Raw genomic sequence first — 23,289 nt, 5'->3', positions numbered from 1 at the left:
GAATGAAAACTGAATAAACTGGAATGTTGCCTCTTTCTGTGACAATGGAAAGATTCTGGGAGGAAACACTTCCCAGATCGTGGTCATGGAACCATCTTTTTCTGAAGCTCATCTGTGGTCAGCCACACGGGGACTATAAGAGCTACAAAAAGCGGAGAGTGCACAAAGTCCTAACACCCAACACGCACACAGCCATTACTGAACCACAGAGTTAGGGAAGAGAGGGGAGCTTTACACAAGTATCAGTGTGCTTTTGCCTTCCAGAAAAAATAAGATTTTCATGACCTACAGTTCAGACCTTGCTACACCCACACCCCATTTCCACTCCCGCAGGATTTCTGGAAGCAAATCCTTAAGCAACTTGCGCAGTATGGAAACGGAATCTGAGGTGAGGACTTAGAAAAATCCATTCCAGAATCCTTGCAGCTTGTAAGTATGGTCTTGGTCACAAAGACCATAGATTTGTTTGGTCACAAAACTGATGGCTTTTAAATTATTACAGTATGGTGGCACCAGGAAATGTTCTGCTAATAAAAACACTTTGTGCTCCGCACTAACATAAAGACACACAGCCTGAGCAGCCACATGGTTTGTATTATTCCTAAACTGGTTCCAAGGGAAATTTCCTGGAGAAAGTGTTTTGTGGGTGGTGCCTCCACTACAGGATCCCCCTGGCCCAGGAGTGAAGGTAGTGGACTGTTTCCAGCTGCTCACAAGTCTGTTCCAGTGACACTGGGGTTAGAGCTGCCAGCACTTCCCTGTTTTCAAATCAAATCCCAGGCCACCTTCAAATGCTTTGGAATGCAAGCACTAATGCCCCTGGGTGCCCTCTCAGGGGTTATGACCCCTAAATCCTCTTCAATCAGCCCCAATAGCTTTCCTTCTTTCTCACAAATTTGTTCCTCTGCACCAGGGCAACAGCCCAGCAGGTTGCTGACCTCACCCTCTGATTCACACTCATCAGTCACGTGTTGGGTCTTTTTTCTGTCCCTTTCTCTAAAAAATATATTCCATCTCAGACTGGTTTCCTAGGAAACCAACCGTTAAAAACAGGAATAGACCGGGTGGGAAAAGAATGCTCCAAAAATTCCACCTTGCAATGTTTAATAATGAGATAACCCAATTAACAGAAACAGTAACTTTAAATATGTGAATTTTTCCTCTGTAGATTTTAAACTCATCTTTGGATCATGCCCTAAGGACAGCAACCATTTTGAAAGAAACTACTGATCGAATGATTAGAACTATTGCAGAAGATCTTGCCAAAGTACAGAGATGGAGGAATCGGCTGAAATACTAGTTTGACCCAAGGCAACCAAAGACTTAAAAAAAAAAAAAAAAAAAAGAAAAGAAAAATGCAAAGAAAACTTTATCTTCCCTCAAAAAGTATCTTATTACACAATTTAGGAAGGTGGCTTTCTAGAGACAATACCAAAGCCATAGAAAATGGGGGGCACCAAGTGCTTAAAAGGAAAAAAAACCCAATGGACCCTGATTCTTAAATTGAAATCAACAAGTATTTATTTTCAAATAAATCTGTTATTCCTAACTCATAATGGAAGAAATTAAAACAATAAACTAGGGGTACCTGGCTGGCTTAATTGGAAGAGTATCTAACTCTTGATCTCAGGGTCATGAGTTCAAGCCTCATGTTAGGTATACAGATTACTAAAAAACAAAACAAAACAAAACAAAACACAAAAACAAACACTTAAAAAAAGGACAGAACAAAACAGACTATACTTTTGCCTTTTAGTATGGCAAAAAATAAAGTTTAGAAGACCCAGCATCAGCGAGGCTGGGGATGACAGGTGCTCTCATACACTGAGGGTGGAAGTATAAATTGGTGCAACCTGGTGGAAAGAAGGCAACTTGGCACCAAATTCTACAAATGTCAAAGCACTTAAATTCTGAGCAGCAATTCCACTATTAGCAATGACTTTATAGGTAACTCCCACAATAGGCCATGGTATTACACATGGGATGGCCACCGAAGCACTGATGGGAAGAGCCCCCAAGTAGAGCTAATCTAAACACCCTACATGAGGAATCATAAATAACAACAGTCCTGCAATCAGTCAGTACTCTGCGGCCACTGAAAAAAATGTAGCCACTGGGCAGGTGGGGGGGGGGAGGGAAGACAGTGAAAAAAGGCAAACACGTAATAATACATGCAGTGTGACTTCGTTTGTGTATGTTTTTCAAAGGGCATACATATTTTCTGGAAACACACACAGAAATATTCTGTGGACCTCTAAGAAATGGAGATGGGAGTCATCCAGGGAAGGAAGAATCTTTCCTTTTCATTTACTTTCTGTATAATATGCAATTCTTATGTTTGAATTTTTTTTTTTTCAACGTTTATTTATTTTTGGGACAGAGAGAGACAGAGCATGAACGGGGGAGGGGCAGAGAGAGAGGGAGACACAGAATCGGAAGCAGGCTCCAGGCTCCGAGCCATCAGCCCAGAGCCCGACGCGGGGCTCGAACCCACGGACCGCGAGATCGTGACCTGGCTGAAGTCGGACGCTTAACCGACTGCGCCACCCAGGCGCCCCTGCAATTCTTATGTTTGTATCATAAGTTATGTGAAGATCTCTTAAAGTCAGAAATATGCAAACACGTTAGTCCTGGATTAATGAATTTGGGACAAAAGTAAAGACAATTCATTACAACTATGTACCAGGTATTAACCACATTTCATGTAGAATGCCAGAACAAGATTCTGATTTGCTTCTTTAAGGCTGATTTAGAACCTCTTTAATGACAGAGCAGCACATCATTGGCTCTTTCCCTCTTTCCTGAGGCCTGTATTCACTCAAAACAGTCAACAAATGGTTTCCTAACCCCCAGAGCTTTGCTTAGTGGTAAAGAGAGTTGAATCCATTCCCACTTTGAAGATCTTTGCAGTGGCCAAGGCAGCTGCTATTTGTCTAGAGCTGGCTAGAGAATAGGCTATTTTTAACTTTGGAGCTTGGAAACTGGTTAAGAGTGCCTTAGAAGAGATAAAGCAGAGCCAGCCTGAAGATACCTCTGACTCTGTGGCTACAGGTACTTTAAGCTGTGGCATTATAAGGAAGATAGTGAACACTGGTAGTAGCACTGTAAGAGAAAAAAGGGAGTTTAAACTGTGTATATGCTTTCAAGAGGCTTTTAGATTCAGCACTTACCTAAATTTAGTCACCACTTGATAACCTGTTTTATGTGCCAAGCATCACTATCCTGTCCTCAAGTTTAAAATTATACTTCTCTGGCTGGAAGGGTTCTTATATGATTCATTAGTTCTTAACCTTTTTTGAGTTCAACCCTCTTTGAGAATCTGATGAAAGCTATGGAGTCTCCCTCCCCCATACTCCACTCTTGCAGGGAAAAGGGATGTAAGAATGCACAATTTTGCACACAATTTTTAAAAGTTCAAAGACACCTGAAGCAAATCCATGCAATCCAAGTTAGAAAGGACCACCATAAGTAAATGTTCCTAAGCCCTCAATTAACCTTTATAGAAAGTTAACCCCTGTAATCATTTAAAAATATGGCCCACCTCTACTTTATTAAACTATATTCTAAATGTTAATTTTATATTTCCTTAATGACTGAGGATCATTATGAACAATCACTGTGACATGCTTAATCCAAGAAACAGAAATAGGGCTATGTCCTTAAGAAGTCCTGGAAAAGTGCTAAGCTCTGATTTAAAGGTAATTTTATATTTACTGATCATGTACCCTTGGCTGTCTCCTCCCTTGTTTGTGTAAATTCTGACAGATCTCTCTCTTAATTCTGATGCAGTAACAGACCAGAAAAACAAGTTCATTAACTGTTTATTTCCAATGCTGAGTCAAGGGACTCACCATTGTTGAGGGCAGCGGTGTGGTAAAAAAAACATCTGGCAGCTTCCACTGTCCAGAGGCCTCTTCATGTCTACTTCCAATGTGTAGCTGTGCTCTGGCTGCTTCAGGTTGCCAGGAACAAGCAAGCAGGATGAGGGGGGAATGCTTTTATCTCTTTAATAAAGAATTCTAGGGGTGCCTGGGTGGCTCAGTCAGCTGAGTGACTCGATTTTGGCTCAGGTCACAATCCCAGGGTCATGGGATCAAGACCAGCGTCAGAGTGCGTGCTGAGTGTGAAGCCTGCTTGGGATTCTCTCTCCTCCCCCTGCCTCTCTCCCCAGCTTGCATTCTCTAAAATTATAAAACTAAATGAAAATAAAATTCTAGGGGGCGCCTGGCTGGCTTAGTTGGGAGAGTATGCAACTCTTGATCTCAGGATTTTGAGTTTGAGCCCCAGGATGGGTGTAGAGAGATTATTCAAAAGTAAAATCCTAAAAAAAAAAAAAAAATTCTAGCCATCCACTTTAACTATTAGATTATACAAATGAAAACTCATCTTTTTATCACTCCTTTCTACTGTAATCTTACTGATTTGAATCTTAATGATTTATGTAAAAAAAATTTTTTTTTTTTTATCATTGAGAGACAGAGACAGAGAGAGCATGAGCATGGGAGAGGCAGAGAGAGGGGGAGACACAGAATCCGAAGCAGGCTCCAGGTTCTGAGCTGTCAGCACAGAGCCTGACGCGGGGCTCAAACTCATAAACTGCGAGATCATGACCTGAGTGGAAGTCAGACACTTTACCGACTGAGCCACCCAGGTGCCCCTGAATCTTAAAGATTTAAAACAGACCTAATTCATATTAAATATGAATATATTTAATGCCCAAATTGTTGTTTTGGTAGCAGAAATTTTATTGTGGGATGAAGACTTTTTTGCTCCTTTGATTTTAAAAGAAATCTGCCTGCAACCTGACAGAATTCACAGAAAGTTACAAATACCTATAGGAGAAGTGAGTTATGGAGGCATCACATCTTACAAAAATAAACTGCCAGGATCTGGGCTTTTGGGCTCAAATCCAAGAATTTTTGTCTTTGCGAACAACTGATATTTTTCTTATTTTTTTGTGAATATGGTTGAACCATGTGAATCCACTATACTTTATAAGCCAAGCACACATCAACAGGAATTAATGTGGGCTTCAGAGATACTGAATAAATGGTTTCATTTAGTTGTAACAGTGAAATGTCTTCTTCAGGGTCTTGGTATCAGAATCTGTAATTGCTAATTCTGAAGGTGGAATTAGCTTATACTAAGAATTTATGTGAGATGAACACTTACATCTTCAAATTCAGTAAGAGATTTAGGAAACAAAGGATCACTCCAATTCTAAGACTAAAATACATGTAAAATGGAGGCCTCAAAGGATCTCACATCATTGTGATAGGACAAAATCATCACTGAGGTGTTAAGTGACTCAATGAATGGGCCAGTGTTTGCTGTCATCACACTCTTGGTTCCATTTGTTACAGGGCATTGGATTAGTCTAAATCTCTGTTCCACACAAGTACTAACCTTGGACTGATAGTAACCAAGGCTTACAAGGACCACAAATAAAATGCAGACACCCAAAACCAGCCCTTTCACTGACAAAGTACTGCTCCCACGCTTGATATTCAAAGAGAGCTGTTTATTAATGTCAAGCCTTTCCTCTCCACATAAACATCGAGGTTAAATTACATAACCTTTATGTGCCCTAGTTTCCTCAGCTTTAAAATGGAGATGATAATAATAGTCCCTATCTTCATAGGATTAAATGAGAAGATTAAATGAGGTAATATAAGCACTTCGAAACACTGCTTGGCACATATAATGCTCTAAGTAAGCACTTGCATATTGTTACTTAGTAAAACAGCAAGTTATGAAATTAATATATCAAAACAATAGCTTTCCTATATAAAAAATGTTTGAAAATAACATAAAAGATCCAATTCACATGGAATCACAAAAGAAAGATATTATGGAAATATACAGTACCTATATGAGGAAAATAAAGGTTCTGAAGGTTATAAAGACTTAGGTAAATAAAAAGACATTATATATTCCTAAATTTCAAATTTCAATATTATAGGGGTGTCAATTTTTCCTAAATTAACCTACAAATTTACTGCAATCCTAATAAAAATACCAAAATAACTTGTGGTATTAACAAAATGATACTAAAGTTCATTTAGAAAAATGTAATAGCCAGAAAATTTCTGAAAAGTAACAGTGATTTAGGTAGAGATTATATCTATCGCACATTAAAATACAGCATGAATTAAAATAGGGAAAAATACAAACTAATGGTCAATAAAACAGAATTCAGAAACAGACCAAAATGCAAATAAAGTCTATGATAAAGGTAGTATTTCAGACTAGTTGGGGAAGGAGAAATTGCCCAATAAAATCTGTACAATATCTGGGTATTTAAGAAGAAAGCTGGATCTCTATTAAATAATATATCAGTCAGGGTTCACTGTAGGAACAGAAACTCTGCTAGGTATTTCAAAGAATGGGACTGAATATAGGTCCTTACAAATCAAGGGAAAAAGCTGCAGGGGCAGAAAGTGGGGGCCAACATGTTTTAATTTAAAAATTTTTTTAAATTTTTATTTTGAGAGAGAGAGAGAGAGAGAGAGAGAGAGAGAGAGAGAGAATTTCAAGCAGGTTCTGAGCTGTCAGCACAGAGCCCAACTTCACAAACTGTGAGATCATGACCTGAGCTGAAATCAAGGGTCGGACACTTAACTGACTGAGCCACCCAGATGCCCCAGCCAACATGCTTTTAGACTCAAGGTTATATCACCTTCTGTGATCCAGAGAATATAAATTCAGTGCTGCTACTGCCACCAGCATTGCCTCATGCCCGTGCAGCAGGTGACAGACACTAAAACATGGAGTCTGGTTGCTACAAACTTCAGGTGGCAGGAGCTTGCGTATCCACTAGCACAGCCGTGGTAGATGGTTTCTACCTTCCAAATCTTGACCAAATGCAAATCTCTGGCAGAACCTAACCTGTTCAGAATGAACCCTACTTACCTGGGAGTCTACAAAACTTCATTTTTGGCCTTTCATCCCCTTTGGTATGAGATGGGGAGGCATGGGACATAATGTCAAGTGCTAAGAGACCATACCTAGCATATATTCTCACACTAAACTCAATTCCAGATGGATGAATTATCTGTAAAAATAAAATGAACTTATTGAAATGTTCCAGAAGAAAGAGTGAATGACTTTATAATATTGAGCGTAAGAAGTATTTCTAAGTACAACATATAATACCAAAGCCATAAAGGAAAAGTGATGGATTTACTACATAACGGTCATACCTATCAGCACAGTTGACCCTTGAACAACATAGATTTTTTTAGATAAATACAGTACAGTATTGTAAGTTATTTTCTCATGATTTTCATTCATTCATTCATTCATTCATTCATTCATTCATTCATTCATTCATTCAGAGAAAGGGAGAGAATGCAGAGGCAGGGGAGGGGCAGAGAAAGAGGGAGAGAGAATAGAATGCCAAGCAGGCTCTGTGTGCTGTCAGCACAGAGCCCAATGCAGGGCTTGAACCCTAAGCCAAAATCAAGAGTTGGACACTTAACCAACTTGAGCCACTCAGGCTCCCTGTTTCTCATGATTTTCTTAACATTTTTTCTCTCATTTACTTTATTGTAAGAATACAGTATATAATACATATAACACAAAATGTGTGTTGACTGTTTACGTTATTGCTAAGGCTTCTGGTCAACAGTATGCTATTAGTAGTTAAGTTTTTGAGGAGTAAATGCAGATTTTCAATTGCGTGGTTGGGGAGGGTGGGGGTCAGTGTCTATAAACCCATGTTGTTCAAGGGTCAGCTAGATTTTATTTATTTATTTATTTATATATTTTTTAACGTTTTATTTATGAGACAGAGAGAGACAGAGCATGAACGGGGGAGGGTCAGAGAGAGGGAGACACAGAATCTGAAATAGGCTCCAGGCTCTAAGCTGTCAGCACAGAGCCCGAAGCGGGGCTCGAACTCACGAACCGCGAGATCATGACCTGAGCTGAAGTCGGCTGCCTAACCGACTGAGCCACCCAGGTGCCCCAGGGTCAGCTAGATTTTAAACGCACAAATACTTTGACCAGCTATGCCATTGCTAGAAATTTATATTATAAAAATTTGAGTGTTTGTGAAGGTTATGTACCCAAATAATGCAGCATTATATATAAGCAAAACTCTGAAGATGAGTAATATATAAAATTATGGTCCCTAATGTGACAACACTAGGAGGACAGGTTAAAAGAGATATTTGAAATGAAGACATTCCTTTTGTGTAATACCTGTGCAAACACATCCTTATATTATCCAACCTATACAAATATCACATTGTTTTTATAGAATATCAACCCGGGCTATCTTGATGGGAAGATTATGGTGCATTCTTTTTTTTTTTGTAACTCTCTGATTTAGAATTTTTAAGTTCCCAACTTCCCTCTCCTCCCCTGCCCCCAAAAAGATAATTTTTGTAACTATACATTTATTTTCTCTTAGAATATTCACAATTAATTTTGGCTTTCTAATTTAAACATACATGACTCTGAAATTACATAAAATTGTGTTCTTTAGAAGTATCTGGGAAGACAGTAAACACTGTGAAATTATTTCTATTAATGACAATACTATTTTACACATAAAAGAAATTATGGATTTCAAGTGCACTTATAGAAAATCATTCTATCATACACACACTTAAAGTTTTTACTTTTACTACCTTTTCACTTAAAATAATTCTTTCCCAAAAAACTATATTTCAGTATAAGACAGATAAGCATCCGGTAAGTAATTAATATGTACATAGGTAGTTGTGAAAAATTACCCACAATTCTAATATATTCAGTTCCAAAGGTGAAAAATTTCCTTTTAGAAAGCATTTTAACATTTCTTCTCATCATCTACAAAGCAACAACACTATTTAAATTATTAAACATGGCAAATCCAAAGATATGTAATCATAAAGTCCCTTAAGAAGTATGTTTGAAAAATCATTATTCCATAAAATATTTACAGTGTTAAATTACATGGTAGCAACCTTGTCTTGATCTATTTTAGTTGAACATATTAATAAGAATCTCCAAAAAAAAAAAAAAATCCCTATTCATCCTTAATTAAGGAGACTTTATCCTTGGGTTTATTCAGCATCTTTATATCATCCAAAAGCTTTCTGGGTGTTAAAATATGCGTAGAACCTGGTAGGAGAAAAGATAAATTTTCAGAGGCCAGCACTTAAATAGTGGTTAATTAGTGGTTAAATAGTGGTCTTCTTGGTTAATTATATTGCCCTGTCCCTCAAATTTGCAAAGTGCCATAGCTTGGAGCAATTTAGCAAAATTTCTATAGGACACATTCCTGAAAACTGCCTATACCACAATATTTCACGTCCTTCCTCTTCATTGAACAGTAGGCTTAATAATTCACTCCTAGGGCTCTGTCTTCTTTGTGCTATATATTGATATGCTGAACAGCAAAACTGGAAGTTATTCTATCCCTGTGGCAGAACACGATAGTCACTGTTCAACCACAGGATCATTAAGCAGTGCTCTAGATTTAGACCTGGTGTACAAATGTTGCATTCCATAGACGAGGAGAGGTTATATATCAGTGGCTTTGATAAAATTCTTAAAACTAAATTCCACACAAGACTTGCCAATGTCACATCCACAAAAACATTCAAAATATTTCTGTAATAAAAATGTATTTATGTCTCAAAATTTATTTCATAAGAGCAGAACATAATATTTTAAAAGATACTTAATATTTAAATCATATAGTATCCTGAAGCTTATTCCTTCAAAATCAGAGTATTTAAAAATCAAATTATCAAAAAGGTCAACCAGGAAAAACTAGTACATCACATAAAATACACTATGATTAATACCTTTTTGCACTGAACAATTAGTCTTACATATAAAATACAACATAAAATTTTACATATATATTCTTGCATTTAGAGTTTGTTTAAAATAAAATTGAAAAGTGGAAAAAAAAAAGACTTACCAATAATAACTTCACAGGATTTATGTGCCTGAGAAACTTCATAAGCACAACGCATTTCAGAGTATGTAATTCCTCCAATTACAAAAACAATCAGTTTTGAGCCATTTTTCCTGTCCTCTAAATAATTAGCTCTGGGCTTCTGGCGAGCACTAAAAAATAAACACAAACATGTTAAAAACATTTCCAAAACCATAGTGCTTGTAGATTTCTTAAAAAGGCTAATTCAAGCAAACTCAAATTTGGCACCAACTACACTGATTTTATGGAAATGACTTAACTATGGTATGACTGGAGGATCAAGAATTAGATAGGACAGCCCCACTTCAAGTTTAATTTTGATCAGGGGTGCCTGGCTGGCTCAGTTGGAAGATGGTGCAACTCTTGGAATTCTCTCTCCCTCTCTCTACCCCTCCCCTGCTCACTCTCTCTCTCAAAATAAATAAACTTAAAAAAAAAAGTGGGGGGATGCCTGGATGGCTCAGTCGGTTAAGCACCTGACTTCAGCTCAGGTCATGATCTTGCAATTTGTGCATTCAAGCCCTGCGATGGGCTCTGTGCTGACAGCTCAGAGCTTGGAGCCTGCTTCAGATTCTGTGTCTCCATCTCTCTCTGCCTCTCCCCTGCTTGTTCTCGTTCTCTCTCTCTCTCTCTCTCTCTCTCTCTCTGTCTCTGTCTCTGTCTCTTTCAAAAATAGATTAAAAAAAAAACATTAATTTTTTTTTTTAAAAACAGTGGTCTCTGAGGGCTCTCATAAAAAATAAAATATAAAATAAAAAATAAAATAAAACTCTATATACCTGAAAAGTCTATGACTTTCTGGAGTCTTTAAAACCCTCTTGCTTCAGTGCCACTTTCCCCATTTTTTTTAACTTTACAAAGTCACAGACTTCTCAGGTATATTATTTCTTCATATGAAATAAATGAGAGTGTCAGCTGTATTTATAGGTATAGGGAGGGAGGCACAGGTATGGATTTGCAGTTGATGTGGTACTGGGACATTCTATGCTGGAACTCACTGAAGTATGATGGCAGGAGATATTGAAGATATATCTGTACTTTTGTGTTACCTGCAGCATTATTCACAATAGCAACGATACAGAAAACACTTAAATGTCTGCTGGTAGAGAAATGGATAAAGAAAATGTAGTGTATATATCCAGTGGAATATTATTCAGCCTTAAAACAAAAAAAAACAAAAAAAAAGGAAATTCTGCTAATGGCAACACGGATGAACCTGCAGGGCATTACGCTAAGTGAAATTACATTGGACTCAAAGACAAACACTGCGTGATCTCACTTCTCTGTGGAATATGAAACAAATTCACAGAAGCAGAGAATAGATTACTGGCTGCCAGGAGTTGGGGGCGGGAAAGTGAAATGAGGTAGTGTTGATCAAAGGACACAAAGTTTCAGTTATGCAAGATGAATTAATTCTGGAGACCTAATGTACTGCCTAGTGACTATAGTTAACAAAAATTATATTGTATATTGAAATTTGCTAAAAGGTTAGATCTTAAATTATTAAATTAAGCCTTCTCACCCCCCCCACCCCCCCCACACGCATGCGAAAATGATAACTTTGTAAAGGTAATAGATACATTAATTAGCTTGTGGTGATCATTTACAATGTACATGTATCAAAATACCAAACTGTAGATCTTGAATATATACAGTGTTTCTAAGTCAATTACACCTCAATAAAGTTGTTTAAAAAAAAAAAAAAAGATAAAAGGAGTTAGACCTGGGTTACAACTCTGATTCTGTTGCTTTCTAATTCAGTTGCACTTTTCAGCAAGTTACGGAACTTCTTTCTAAACTTCAAGGGTTGTTTCCGGATTAAATGAAAAAATGTACAGGATACACAAAGTATGCAATCTGGTACCAAGGAAACAATAAATAATAGCTATTATTTATATGTCACTTCCTCCCCCAGATTGCTCTAGATCTGCACTGTCCAATACAGGAGCCACTAGCTCCATGAGGCTATTAAAATTTTTTTAAAGTTTATTTATTTATTTTGAGAGAGGGAGAGAGAGGGAGAAAGAGAGTGAGCGAGCGTGAGTGGGGCAGGGGCAAAGAGAGAGAATACCAAGCAGGCTCTGCACTATCAGCACAGAGCCTGATTCAGGGCTTGAACCCATGAACCATGAGATCATGACCTGAGCCAAAACCAAGAGTCAGACGCTCAACCGACTGAACCACCCAGGTGCCCCAAAGCTACTTAAATGTAATTAAAATTAAATAAAATTAAAAATTCAGTCATACTAGCCACATATCATGTGCTCAACAGCCATATGTGGCTAGTGACTATCATACTATAGAGGACAGATATATGACATTTCCATTACTACAAGAAAGTTCTACTGGATAGCACTGCTATTCACAGGAATCATGTTCCCACACTTCACTAGTAAAAATTTTGAGCTTTTACTTCAAAAGTAAATATTTCAAAATAAAATTTTTGTACATCTAGGGGCGCCTGGGTGGCTCAGTTGGTTAAGTGTCCGACTTCGGCTCAGGTCATGATCTCATGGTTTGTGGGTTTGAGGCCCTGCATCAAGCTCTGTGCTGACAGCTCAGAGCCTGGAGCCTGCTTCTAATTCTGTGTCTCCCACTCTCTCTGGCTCTCCCCGACTCATGCTCTGTCTCTCTCTCAGAAATAAATAAACATTAAAAAAAAATTTTTTTTAATTATATGTGTATTGGTGCATATTAATAAAGCTTTAATTTCTCCCTCTTTTGTAAAACTAAATACCCTCAAATCATCTTGTCACCCACTTTGGAGACCATGTTCTAGAGGACCTCTAAGATCCTGCAATGTAGGATCCCATAGTAAACTTTTAATAATGTTCTTGTCTACATCATTTCCATCTGACATCTTAAGGAATGACGAAGGGGTCAACAACAGAAAAAAAAGTAAGAATCAGTAACTGGTTTTGAAAGATGAAACAGGAATTAAGATACACTCATGATTCCCATATAAGATACATCAAGGAGATACTTAAAGTGCAATTTTGGTTTAAAAACGGTTTCCAAAGTAAGAGAATTAGAGTAAGGAAGGAAAAAAAAAAAAAAAAAAAGGAAGAAAAATGGGATCATGCTGCTCAAAACAATTATGTGATTCTAACAATTTTTAAACTTCTGAATAGCAGTTTTGAGGGATTATATTTAATTTGTTTCACATATATGTATAAGATGCTGTGCTAGTGTTTTACATTTGATAGATTAAACAAATAGTAATTAATTAAAATCCCTAGATCCTAAAAATCTCACTCTAGAAAGCATCTAGAAGCTTTGGTTAAAATAAGAGTGAAACTCTTTTTAAAAGCACAGCTGAAAGTAAACAAGTAAGAGAAATCTCCCAAAGGCCAGCAGTAAAAAGGAAGCTAAAAACTAGGCTGGTAAACTGAGTTGAGGCTTGGTCTGCCTTGTAGAATGTTAGCTTAATCTTGGCAAACAAGGATGTTTACCAGTTTAATGAACAAAGGAGACAAAGCCTTAGGTATTGTGAGAAGTAGGGTCTGGGAGTTGACACCCCTGCATTACATAAGATCATGACATTCATTTGTTCTACAGTATGGTATGTTTTCATATTGCTTACCTAGACTCACTTTTTTTTTTAATTTTTAACATTTATTTATTTTTGAGACAGAGAGAGACAGAGCATGAACAGGGGAGGGGCAGAGAGAGAGGGAGACACAGAATCTGAAACAGGCTCCAGGCTCTGAACTGTCAGCACAGAGCCCGACGCGGGGCTTGAACTCACGGACCGTGAGATCATGACCTGAGCCGAAGTCGGACGCTTAACCGACCAAGCCACCCAGGCGCCCCTACCTAGACTCATTTAAAACAGGTCACGGTTAAAGAAAAACTGTCTTTTAAGTAACTATTCTTCCAGGAGAATTCTCAAAATAAGAGTACTTCTCAATGTAAGAGTACTTTGAATTATTAGTCTATAATATCATACTTCTATAGCTTTTACCTTACAGCCCCTGAGCCATTCCATACTGCTGGACACTGGGAACAATATGGCCATTCTTTTGAATCTAATCTATTATCGATGGCATCCTAGGGAAGAAAAAAATTAACACCATCAAAAAATGTAAATTCCAGGATTTTTTTCTTAATATTTATTTTTGAGAGACACAGAGACAGAACACGAGCCAGGGAGGGACAGAGAGAGAGGGAGACACAGAATCCAAAGCAGGCTCCAGGCTCTGAGCCATCAGCCCAGAGCCCGATGCGGGGCTCGAACTCCCGTGAGATCGTGACCTGGGCCGAAGTGGGACAATCAACCGACTAAGCCACCCAGGTGCCCCCTCCAGGATTTTTTATTTGTATGTTTTACATAAAACTCAAAATTTGTGTTAACAATTAAGGAACCTCAAGATATATAAATATTTAATAAAATAAGGTTAACCCTCTCTCTGAAACTTACAAACCTTACTTGCTTCAAAAATTAATGCAATCCTTTATGTACTTATTAAATGAATATTTCCTGAATGTCTAAGTTTCATTTGGAGGGTCTACTGGTGTAAGGATTACAGAGACTTTATCAAAACCTTTATCTCTAGAGCACTACAGGTTTCTAAATACCATCCTAGTCCTGACATACCTCTTAGGCTACTGGAGAGTCCAGGTTTTGCCCTTCATTGCAATGGCTCTAAAATAAAATGTGTGCTCCTGACCTAGGGGTAATCAAGACAATCCAAGGGGATGAGAGAAGTTTTCCTTTATGTTAAAAAAAATTTTTTTAAGGGTTACATTTTATGATATACTTATATGTATGGGTATACTATATACATACATTATGCTTTATCAGTACAGTAATGCATAGTTCACAAATAGTTCATATGCTATAACTCATGTTCATAATTTTTAGGGTTAAGTGTACATGATTAAAACAGTTTGGAGACCACTGCTTTACAGCATGGTAGTATAATAGGTATCAGTAGGTGGGCACAAGGAATGAGCACAAAGTACTGAGTAGTCCAAGAATATTTCATTAAGATTGTAAGAAGCCTAACTTGCATGTAAGTAAGTAAAGTAACTAAATAAATAAATACATAAATAAAAAGATTGTAAGAAGCAAAGAAACCAAATTTCAGGAGAAATCTTGAAGGCCTTAGAATGTCACTGAGCCAAAAATAGACTATTTTTTAATTAACATGCAAATCCTTGTTACAGGGTTCAGGATAGTCAATTTTCATTTTAAAAGTACTAGCCAAGGGCCACCTGGGTGGCTCAGTCAGTTAAGTGTCCGACTCTTGATTTTGGCTCAGGTCATGAACTCAAGGTTCAAGAAATCAAGCCCTTTGTCAGGCTCTCTGCTGGCAGCGCCGAGCCTGCTTGGGATTCTCTTTCTCTGTCCCTCCCCTGCTCACGCTCTCTTGCTCTCAAACATTAAGAAATATATTTTTTTAAAGTACTAGCCAAGAAAGACTACTTAATTCTACATCCTTCTTATGGATAGGGAAAAAAATCGTATGCTATATAACAAAGTCTAAATTCTTCAAACTTTTCATCTATGTTAAACATGTATGAATGACATAAAATTAGCCAAGCAAAACAGGAAAATCATAGTAATAAATTATAAACATTTAGTTCCCAAAGCAAAATAGAAATTGGGGTTTAAGTCAAAGGAAAATTGGAATAAATAGAACTATATGATTATAACTGAAGAATCAATGCCATGATTTTATTGTTCATAATATAATTTTTATTAGTTCATTTTCTAATTTCCTATAAATGAATATTAATTTATAAAAGGAAACAGTATTAAAGGCATAAACCATCTGTTGGATATAACAGCAAACTACAATTTACAATTTACAGTTTAATATCACAAATACATTTCCAAGAATACTAGAGTGTAACTTTTTTTTAATGTTTATTGTTGAGAGAAAGAGACAGAGTGTGAGCACGAGAGGGGCAGAGAGAGAGGGAGATATGGAATCCGAAGCAGGCTCCAGGCTCTGAGCTGTCAGCACAGAGCCCAACGCGGCGCTTGAACTCATGAGCAGTGAGATCATGACCTGAGCTGAAGTCGGATGCTTAACTGACTGAGCCAGCTAGGTACCCCTGGAGTCTAACACTTTCTAACAGTGGTAACATACAAATGTTATTTTGTTGAACTTTCATTCAAATAAATTATTTATATTTATGCTACATAGAGTTATTAAAACAATAGTTTTTTTCATAAGGCAGTATGTGTACTTATTTTTATCTTGAGGCCATTAGTGTGTAAGTTTGTTTGATATCTTCACAGAAAGAATCTTCAAGTTTCCTTTCTTCCCCTGACCCCAGATACAGCCTTCTTTTGTGAACTCTCCCAGTAGTGCAGAAAATTCCTGACCCAGAGATATGCTCAGACTGACAAATATACAAAGAGTAAAGAATACTCTACAGAAAGGCACTTAGTGTATATGTAAAATTTAATGAATTATACCTCCAAAATATCTTTGATAAAAGGTGTCCATCGGGAGAGTTGAAAAGTTTCTTCTGTAGACCTATCCTTTCTTAATGGTTTGCCTTGTTGAGACTAATACAAATAGAGGAAAAAATTAAAAACCAGTAATTTTATTTAGTAATATTCACTTATTACATTTTCTTAAAAACATACGTAATTTACAGCAAATACTATGTGTATTTGACTTAGAACTAAGAGTGGAAATGCTTACTCAAAAAAAATCTGAATAGGAGTGGTCACAAAATTTCACAGTATTTTGTGCTCTAATGATAAAATTTGTAATAGTATCAGAAATTATATTTACTCAAAAGTGCTATAAAACTTGATGGTAAAGACTGGGAGTCTAAACAGAATTCTTTCAAAATTTGCTATAAATGAATCACACAGAAGAGTATAAGAGCAAATTACAACAGAAAACAAAAGATACAAATTCACTAGAAAATGTACTTGTACAGATTACTCATATACAGAACATAAAATTAAAATTTTTCTACTTACCAAATCTATCGAGTGAAATTAAGACTATCCACGTGGATTTCCCATATGAGGAAACATATTTAATATAAACACACACATGCATGTATATGAATATATACCAAATGTAAGATTTCTTACTGGGGGGACAATGGGAACACCAAGGTAACTCCAGTTACGGATCATGTCACTCTCATTTTCTATCTTTACGTTCTGGATCAACCTGTCCAAATTTTCTTCTGTAGTTCCTTAGATAAAAATATATCAGTGAACAGTCACATAATTGCTACCACAATCATCTCTAGGTTTCAGGTAGTACCCATTAATAAAGCTTTTTAAATAAAAAACAAATGTTTAATTACATACCCCCTTTGGTGTTCTCCCAATTTCCTATTTTTCTTTATGTTTATCTTAACCAACTTCAGCTACTATCTTTGAATTTTCTAAGACTTTCTTATGATGAATAGTGAAGTACTTAATTATAAAGTGATTTTAGAGCTGAGTATTTCAATATATTCGTGAAATAAAGTCTCAATTACCATTAATACTGAAGATGTAAAGTAGAATCGCTCTTATTTTATCGTAATTATCATGATTTTTGTTGAGTAGAACTGGAAGAAGTACTCGCATAGAATCTTTCACTTTCTGTCCTTCTGCATCAGTTCCAAGTGCCAGGTCCTTAATGAAAATTAAATATAGTCAGCGGCCTATAATCCAAATTCATTTTTTTAATTAAAAACATCTTGAACCCAAGGGTGCCTGGCTGGCTCAGTCAGTAGAGTGTGAGACACTTGATCTCGAGGTTGTAAGTTCAAGTCCCATGTTGGATGTAAAGATTACTTAAAAATAAAATCTTTTAAAAAATACCTTAAATTATGCCAAATTTTAATGTAACACTGATGATACTTCACAAAAAAGTAGGCATCACTTGTAAACTATTGACTGTCTAAAATATAAAAAGTCAAAAAATAATTCAAAGAAAATCATTAATCTAAACCTATGCTAATATGGTAGCCTTGAGCCACATGTGGTCAATGAGCATTTGAAATGTGGCTAGACTAAATTAAGATGTGCTTACAAGTGAAAACACCAGATTCTGAAGACTCAGTTTTTAAAAAGGAATGTAAAATGTTTCACTAATAATTTTATATTGATTACATGTTGAAATAACATTTTGAATTTATTATGTTAGGTCAAGTATATTACTAAAATTAACTATACGTGTTTCTTTTTACGTTTTAACATGATTACAGCTGACCCTTGAACAACACAGGTTTGAAGTGTGTGGGTCCACTTATACATGGATTTTTCCTTTTCCTTTTTTTTTTTTTAAGTTTATTTATATTTAGAGAGAGAGACAGAGAGAGTGAGCAAGCATGAGTGGGGGAAGAACAGAGAGGGAGGGAGAGAGAGAATTCCAAGCAGGTTCTGTGCTGACAAAGCACAGAGCCTGACACAGGGCTTGAACCCACAAACCCTAAGATCATGACCTGAGCCAAAATCAAGAGTTAGATGCTTAACTGACTGAGCCACTCAGGCACCCTGGATTTTTTCAATAAATATAGCACAGGAATTTATTTTTATTTTTTTTTAGTTTTTATTTAAATTCCAGTTATTTAACATACAGTGTAGTGTTAGTTTCAGGTGTAGAATTATGTGATTCATCATCACTTAAATACAATAACCAGTGTTCATCATAACAAGTGCCCTCCTTAATATCCATGACCCATCTAGCCCATCCACCCACTCCCCACCCCTCCCCTCCAGTTAACTATCAGTTTGTTCTCTAAGTTTCTTGGTTTGCCTCTCTCTATTTCCCTTCCCCATCAATGTTCGTTTGCTTTGTTTCTTAAATTCCACATATGAATGAAATCATATGGTATTTGTCTTTCTTGGACTTATTTTGTTTAGCTTAATAGTCCCTCGCTCCATCCACATTGTTGCAAATGGCAAGATTTCATTCTTTTTTTTATGGCTGGGTAATATTCCTGTGTGTGTGCGTACACACACACACACACACACACACACACACACACACCACTTTATCCATTCCTCAGTCGATGGACACTTGGGCTCTTTCCATAATTTGGCTATTGTTGAACATGCTATAAATACTGGGGTGCATGTGGCCCTTCGAATCAGTATTTTTGTATACTGTGGGTAAATACCTAGTAGTGCAATTGCTAGATCATGGGGTAGTCCTATTTTTAACTTTTTGAGGAACCTCCATACTGTTTTCCAGAGTGGCTGCACCAGTTTAGCACAGCACTTTTGTTTTATTTCATTTTAATTAATTAATTAATCAATTTAGAGGGAGAATGTATGTGTGAATGTGCAGGCACATGAGTGGGGGAGGGGTAGACAGACCACAACCTGAGCCGAAATCAAGAGTTGGACACTCAACTGAGCCGCCCAAGCACCCCAGCACAGTACTTTAAATGTATTTTCTCTTATGATTTTCTTAGAAACATTTCATTTTCTCTAGCTTACAATATCATAAGAATACAGTATATAATATGTATAACATATAAAATATGTATTAATCAACTGCTTATGTTATCAGTAAGGCTTCTGGCCAACAGATGTTATTAGTAGTTAAGTTTTGGGGGAATCAAAAGTTATACATGGATTTTTTACTGTGTGGGCGGTCAGCGCCCCTGATCCTTGTTCAAGAGTCAACTGTACTATAATATTTAAAATTACATGGGGTATCTGGATGGCTCAGTTGGTTAAGCATCTGACTCTTGGTTTTGGCTCAGGTCATGATCTCACGGTTTGTGGGTTTGAGCCCTACATCAGGCACTGTGCTGATGATGCAGAGTCTGCTTGGGATTCCCTCTCCCCCTGTCTCACTGCCTCTCTCTCTCTCTCTCTCTCAAATAAACATTAAAAAAATTAAAATCACATATGGTTTGCATTCTATTTCTCTTTGCACTAAATAGTTTGGTATTAAAGAGGGGCCTCTAAAACAAGTTAAATGTGCCAATGCAGTACTCTGCAGGATGCTGCATTAAATGTTGTACCTACTGAGAAAGGCCTGCCAACAGTGTTACTCTGAAACAATGTTCTAAATACTTAAATTGTTCCATTTAACCAAAAACGCATAATCACAGATTAGGAGGAACTGCTTACTATGATACTTATAGCTACATGATAATGTTGGTGAATAGTGATGTATTTAAATACTGCCTAGTTGAGTCCCCTTCTAAGAGAGATTTTGTGGTTTAGCACACCTTACAAAGTTCATTCCGGAAATGTATTAGGACATACGTATTTCTCACTCTGCACATACCTGTTCACTTTTGCAGAGCTTTTCTATATTAGGCTTGAATTTATTCATGCAATCTTCTGCTAAGTTAAGATGGACAACTTGCTGAAAAACAAATCAATCATTTAAATCATTTTAATTTCTTTTTAAGCAACTGATAATACTAAACTTGTAAGATGGGCCTGAAGGAAATTATGGGCTTAGGCAGAAAGTAGGTACCGTATAAACCAAGGAAAATAGCTCAAGAAAAAGAAAAAAGTGACAATTAACATGGTCCACAGGAGACAATCAACAGACAGCAAAAAACAGAAGGGTTGAGTATGTGTTGGGTTTAAGAGTAATGAAAAAGAAGCAGAGAAAGAAAAACAGCTAAGTCCTTAAAGTTTGAATTTATATTATTGGTTCTTGATTAGGGTGCCATATGATAAAAAATGAGTTAAAATTATTCTGATAATGACTCATAAGAAAGAATGATACACCACTACCAACAACAACAAAAGTTTACCTACCAACGTGGCTTAACTGCTCTTAACTACTAACACATAACTATTAAGGAACCAAGTAGAGTAACAACCAATGGTCAATCCAATATTAAATTTTCTTATTAAGTTGATAAATACAAAATTCTCTGTCTGGCTGTTCAAGACTAAGGTATAAAAAGTTTAAGCTGGATTTGGATGAATCTACATTATATACAGAGAATACTACTGAGAAGCTTAAGTATTTGGAAAATTTCCCAGACCTAGACTAAAATTTTAGAGGTTAACTAACACCAACTATCCCATGACACCCACTACTAAACCTGACTATAGAACTGGACAACTAATAAACTAAAAATGATAAAGTATCTCATGTACAATACTGCTTACCTTAGTAATCTGTTTACGGAAATGGGGCATCTTTTGCATCAGTTGCGCAAGAGCACTAAGTGATGTCTAGAAAAAAATCAAACATTTTTAAAGCAAACTTATAATTCTGGTATTTTATATAAAAATTTTTAAATCTTGTAGTTTTATTGTTAATTTTCTAAGTATTTGGCAAATTAAAAAAATTCAAGAGGCTTCCAGTTTCAGTCACAATAAAGTAGCTAATTTCAAAATTATTCTACCTCCATAAACAAAAATAGAATTGGACAAAGTAAATAAGACAACTCTCAGGCAATGGCTAAGAAAAACTGCTCACAGCTAAGATACGTAAGCAGAAGAAAGCACTGAAGGTGATCCCTGCACTTACCCTAGCTTTTCCCTTGAGCACTTTAGAAAACATGGTGAAAGGAAATAGTTGAAACTAAAAAGCACTAGTCTCTCCAGGCAGAGGAAAAAGAGGTCAGCGTTTGGGGCTGGTGAGATAGGGTTTGGGGGGCAGGGTGCTAGGAAAGAGCCAGTCACAACATAACTCAAAGATATAACTCAAAGAAGGGTTGTCTTTTGATCCCTGGCCAAACACCAACCTGCACATGTAAAGGGCAAAACTTTTAAAGGTCTAACACAGAGGGGCACCTGGGTGGCTCAGTTGGCTAAAAGCATCCAACTTTGGCTCAGGTCATGATCTCACGGTTCGTGGGTTTGAGCCCCACGTGAGACTCTGTGCTGACAGCTCAGAGCCTGGAGCCTGCTTCAGATTCTGTGTCTCTCCCTCTCTCTGCCCCTCTGCTGCTTGCGCTCTGTCTCTGTCTTTCAAAAATAAATAAAACGTGAAAAAAAAAACTTCAAAAAAAAAAAAAAAAGGCCTACCAGAGAACAACGGCTGGGTGCCTAAATGCTGAACAGAGATTTCAGAGGGGTCTTAGTGCTAAGAAAATACTGGCATTCTCTGATCCGAAGAAGACAGTGTTAAGGGAATATCCCCAGAGATTAAGTTCTAGTCTAGGACTATGTCTCTGAACTAAAGGAAATATGCTAACCATAACAGTGCCTGACATGAAGTGGCAACAAAATTAAGATTATTCATCAGCAAATTAAATCCCTGCCAGAACAGAACTCAATACTCTTTGCAGGGAGAACATCATCTAGAGCTTCTGCAATGTAATCTGTGATGTCTAACATACACGAAAATATTACTGGACATATAAGACAAAAAAAGTGATCAATATTGAAGTGATAAAATAGTAAAAGTAGACTCAAGACAAAGAAGATGCGGTATATATACACAATGGGATACTACCAGATGTAAACAAAGAATGACATCTTGCCGTTTGCAACAACATGGATGGATCTAGAGGGTATAATGCTAGTGAAATAAGTCAGAGAAAGACAAATATCATATGATTTCACTCATGTGGAATCTAAAAAACAAAACAAAAGAACAAAGAAAAGAAGAGACAAACCAAAAAAACCAGACTCTTAACTGCAGAGAACTGATGGTTACCAGAGAGAACATGGGTGGAGGGATGGGTGAAACAGGTGAAGGGGATTAAGAGTACACTTATCATGAGGAACACTGAATCATATATGGAATTGCTGAATCACTATATTGTATACCTGAAACTAATATAACACTGTACGTTAACTATACTGGTATTAAAAAAAAAAAAAAGGTAGACCCAGGACAATCCAGATGTTGGAATTCAAAAATAGCAGACAAGGAATTCAAAAATAGCATATTTATGTTAAAGAAAACAGAGGAAAAGATGGACTAAATGGATAAAAAGATACAGTACTTCAATAGAAAATTAGAATTTATTTAAAAAATTCAATGGATGTCTTGGAACTAAATGCGATATTAGAAATCAAAAACATAGTGATTCCTTTACAATGCTGGAGGGACTATAAAATAGTACAGCCACAGTATTTTGGAATTTTCTTATGAAGTTAAACATATATTTACTGTATGGCCCAGCAATCTCACCCTTAACTGTCTACCCAAGAGAATGAAAACATCTTTTTACACAAAACCTGAATGTTTTATAGTGGCTTTATTCATAATTGCCAACAACTTGAAAAAAATTTCAATGTTCAGCAAGATGGGAATAGATAAACACAGTGGAGTACTTCTAAGCATTAAAGGGTAAAACCACTGTTACAGCCAACATGAATGTCAAGTGCATTATCGTAAATGAGAAAAGTCATACTGTATTATTCCATTTAGCTGACATTCTAGAAAAGGCAAATCTACAGAGACAGAAAACAGATTAGTGGTTGCCAGGAGATCAGAGTTGTA

The 23,289-nt window shown here is 36.7% G+C and overlaps 2 protein-coding genes across 3 annotated transcripts in view; one reads left to right on the top strand and one right to left on the bottom strand.

Moving 5' to 3' along the window:
- Nucleotides 1-1,597, top strand: part of AKNAD1 (AKNA domain containing 1) — a 41,578-nt gene extending 39,981 nt beyond the window's left edge. Inside the window, exons 13-14 of one of the 2 annotated variants that reach the window (XM_043575728.1) lie at nucleotides 334-388; nucleotides 1,169-1,597. In XM_043575728.1, coding sequence (XP_043431663.1) covers nucleotides 334-388; nucleotides 1,169-1,300 — 187 coding nt within the window. In that variant the 3' untranslated portion in view covers nucleotides 1,301-1,597. Of the gene's footprint in view, nucleotides 1-264; nucleotides 389-1,168 lie in introns of both variants that reach the window. The other variant, XM_043575727.1, reaches the window with a different exon arrangement.
- A 6,416-nt stretch (nucleotides 1,598-8,013) lies between these two features.
- STXBP3 (syntaxin binding protein 3) overlaps nucleotides 8,014-23,289 on the bottom strand; it is a 54,481-nt gene continuing 39,205 nt past the window's right edge. Inside the window, 8 exon segments of the mRNA XM_043575726.1 lie at nucleotides 8,014-9,111; nucleotides 9,920-10,068; nucleotides 13,902-13,987; nucleotides 16,368-16,460; nucleotides 17,004-17,110; nucleotides 17,402-17,540; nucleotides 20,155-20,235; nucleotides 21,000-21,065. Of these exon segments, the coding sequence (XP_043431661.1) occupies nucleotides 9,017-9,111; nucleotides 9,920-10,068; nucleotides 13,902-13,987; nucleotides 16,368-16,460; nucleotides 17,004-17,110; nucleotides 17,402-17,540; nucleotides 20,155-20,235; nucleotides 21,000-21,065 (816 nt within the window). The 3' untranslated portion in view covers nucleotides 8,014-9,016.

The sequence above is a fragment of the Prionailurus bengalensis genome, chromosome C1, assembly GCF_016509475.1.
Source record: "Prionailurus bengalensis isolate Pbe53 chromosome C1, Fcat_Pben_1.1_paternal_pri, whole genome shotgun sequence".
Lineage (NCBI taxonomy): Eukaryota > Metazoa > Chordata > Mammalia > Carnivora > Felidae > Prionailurus > Prionailurus bengalensis.
This window is presented reverse-complemented; position numbering and strand designations above follow the sequence as displayed.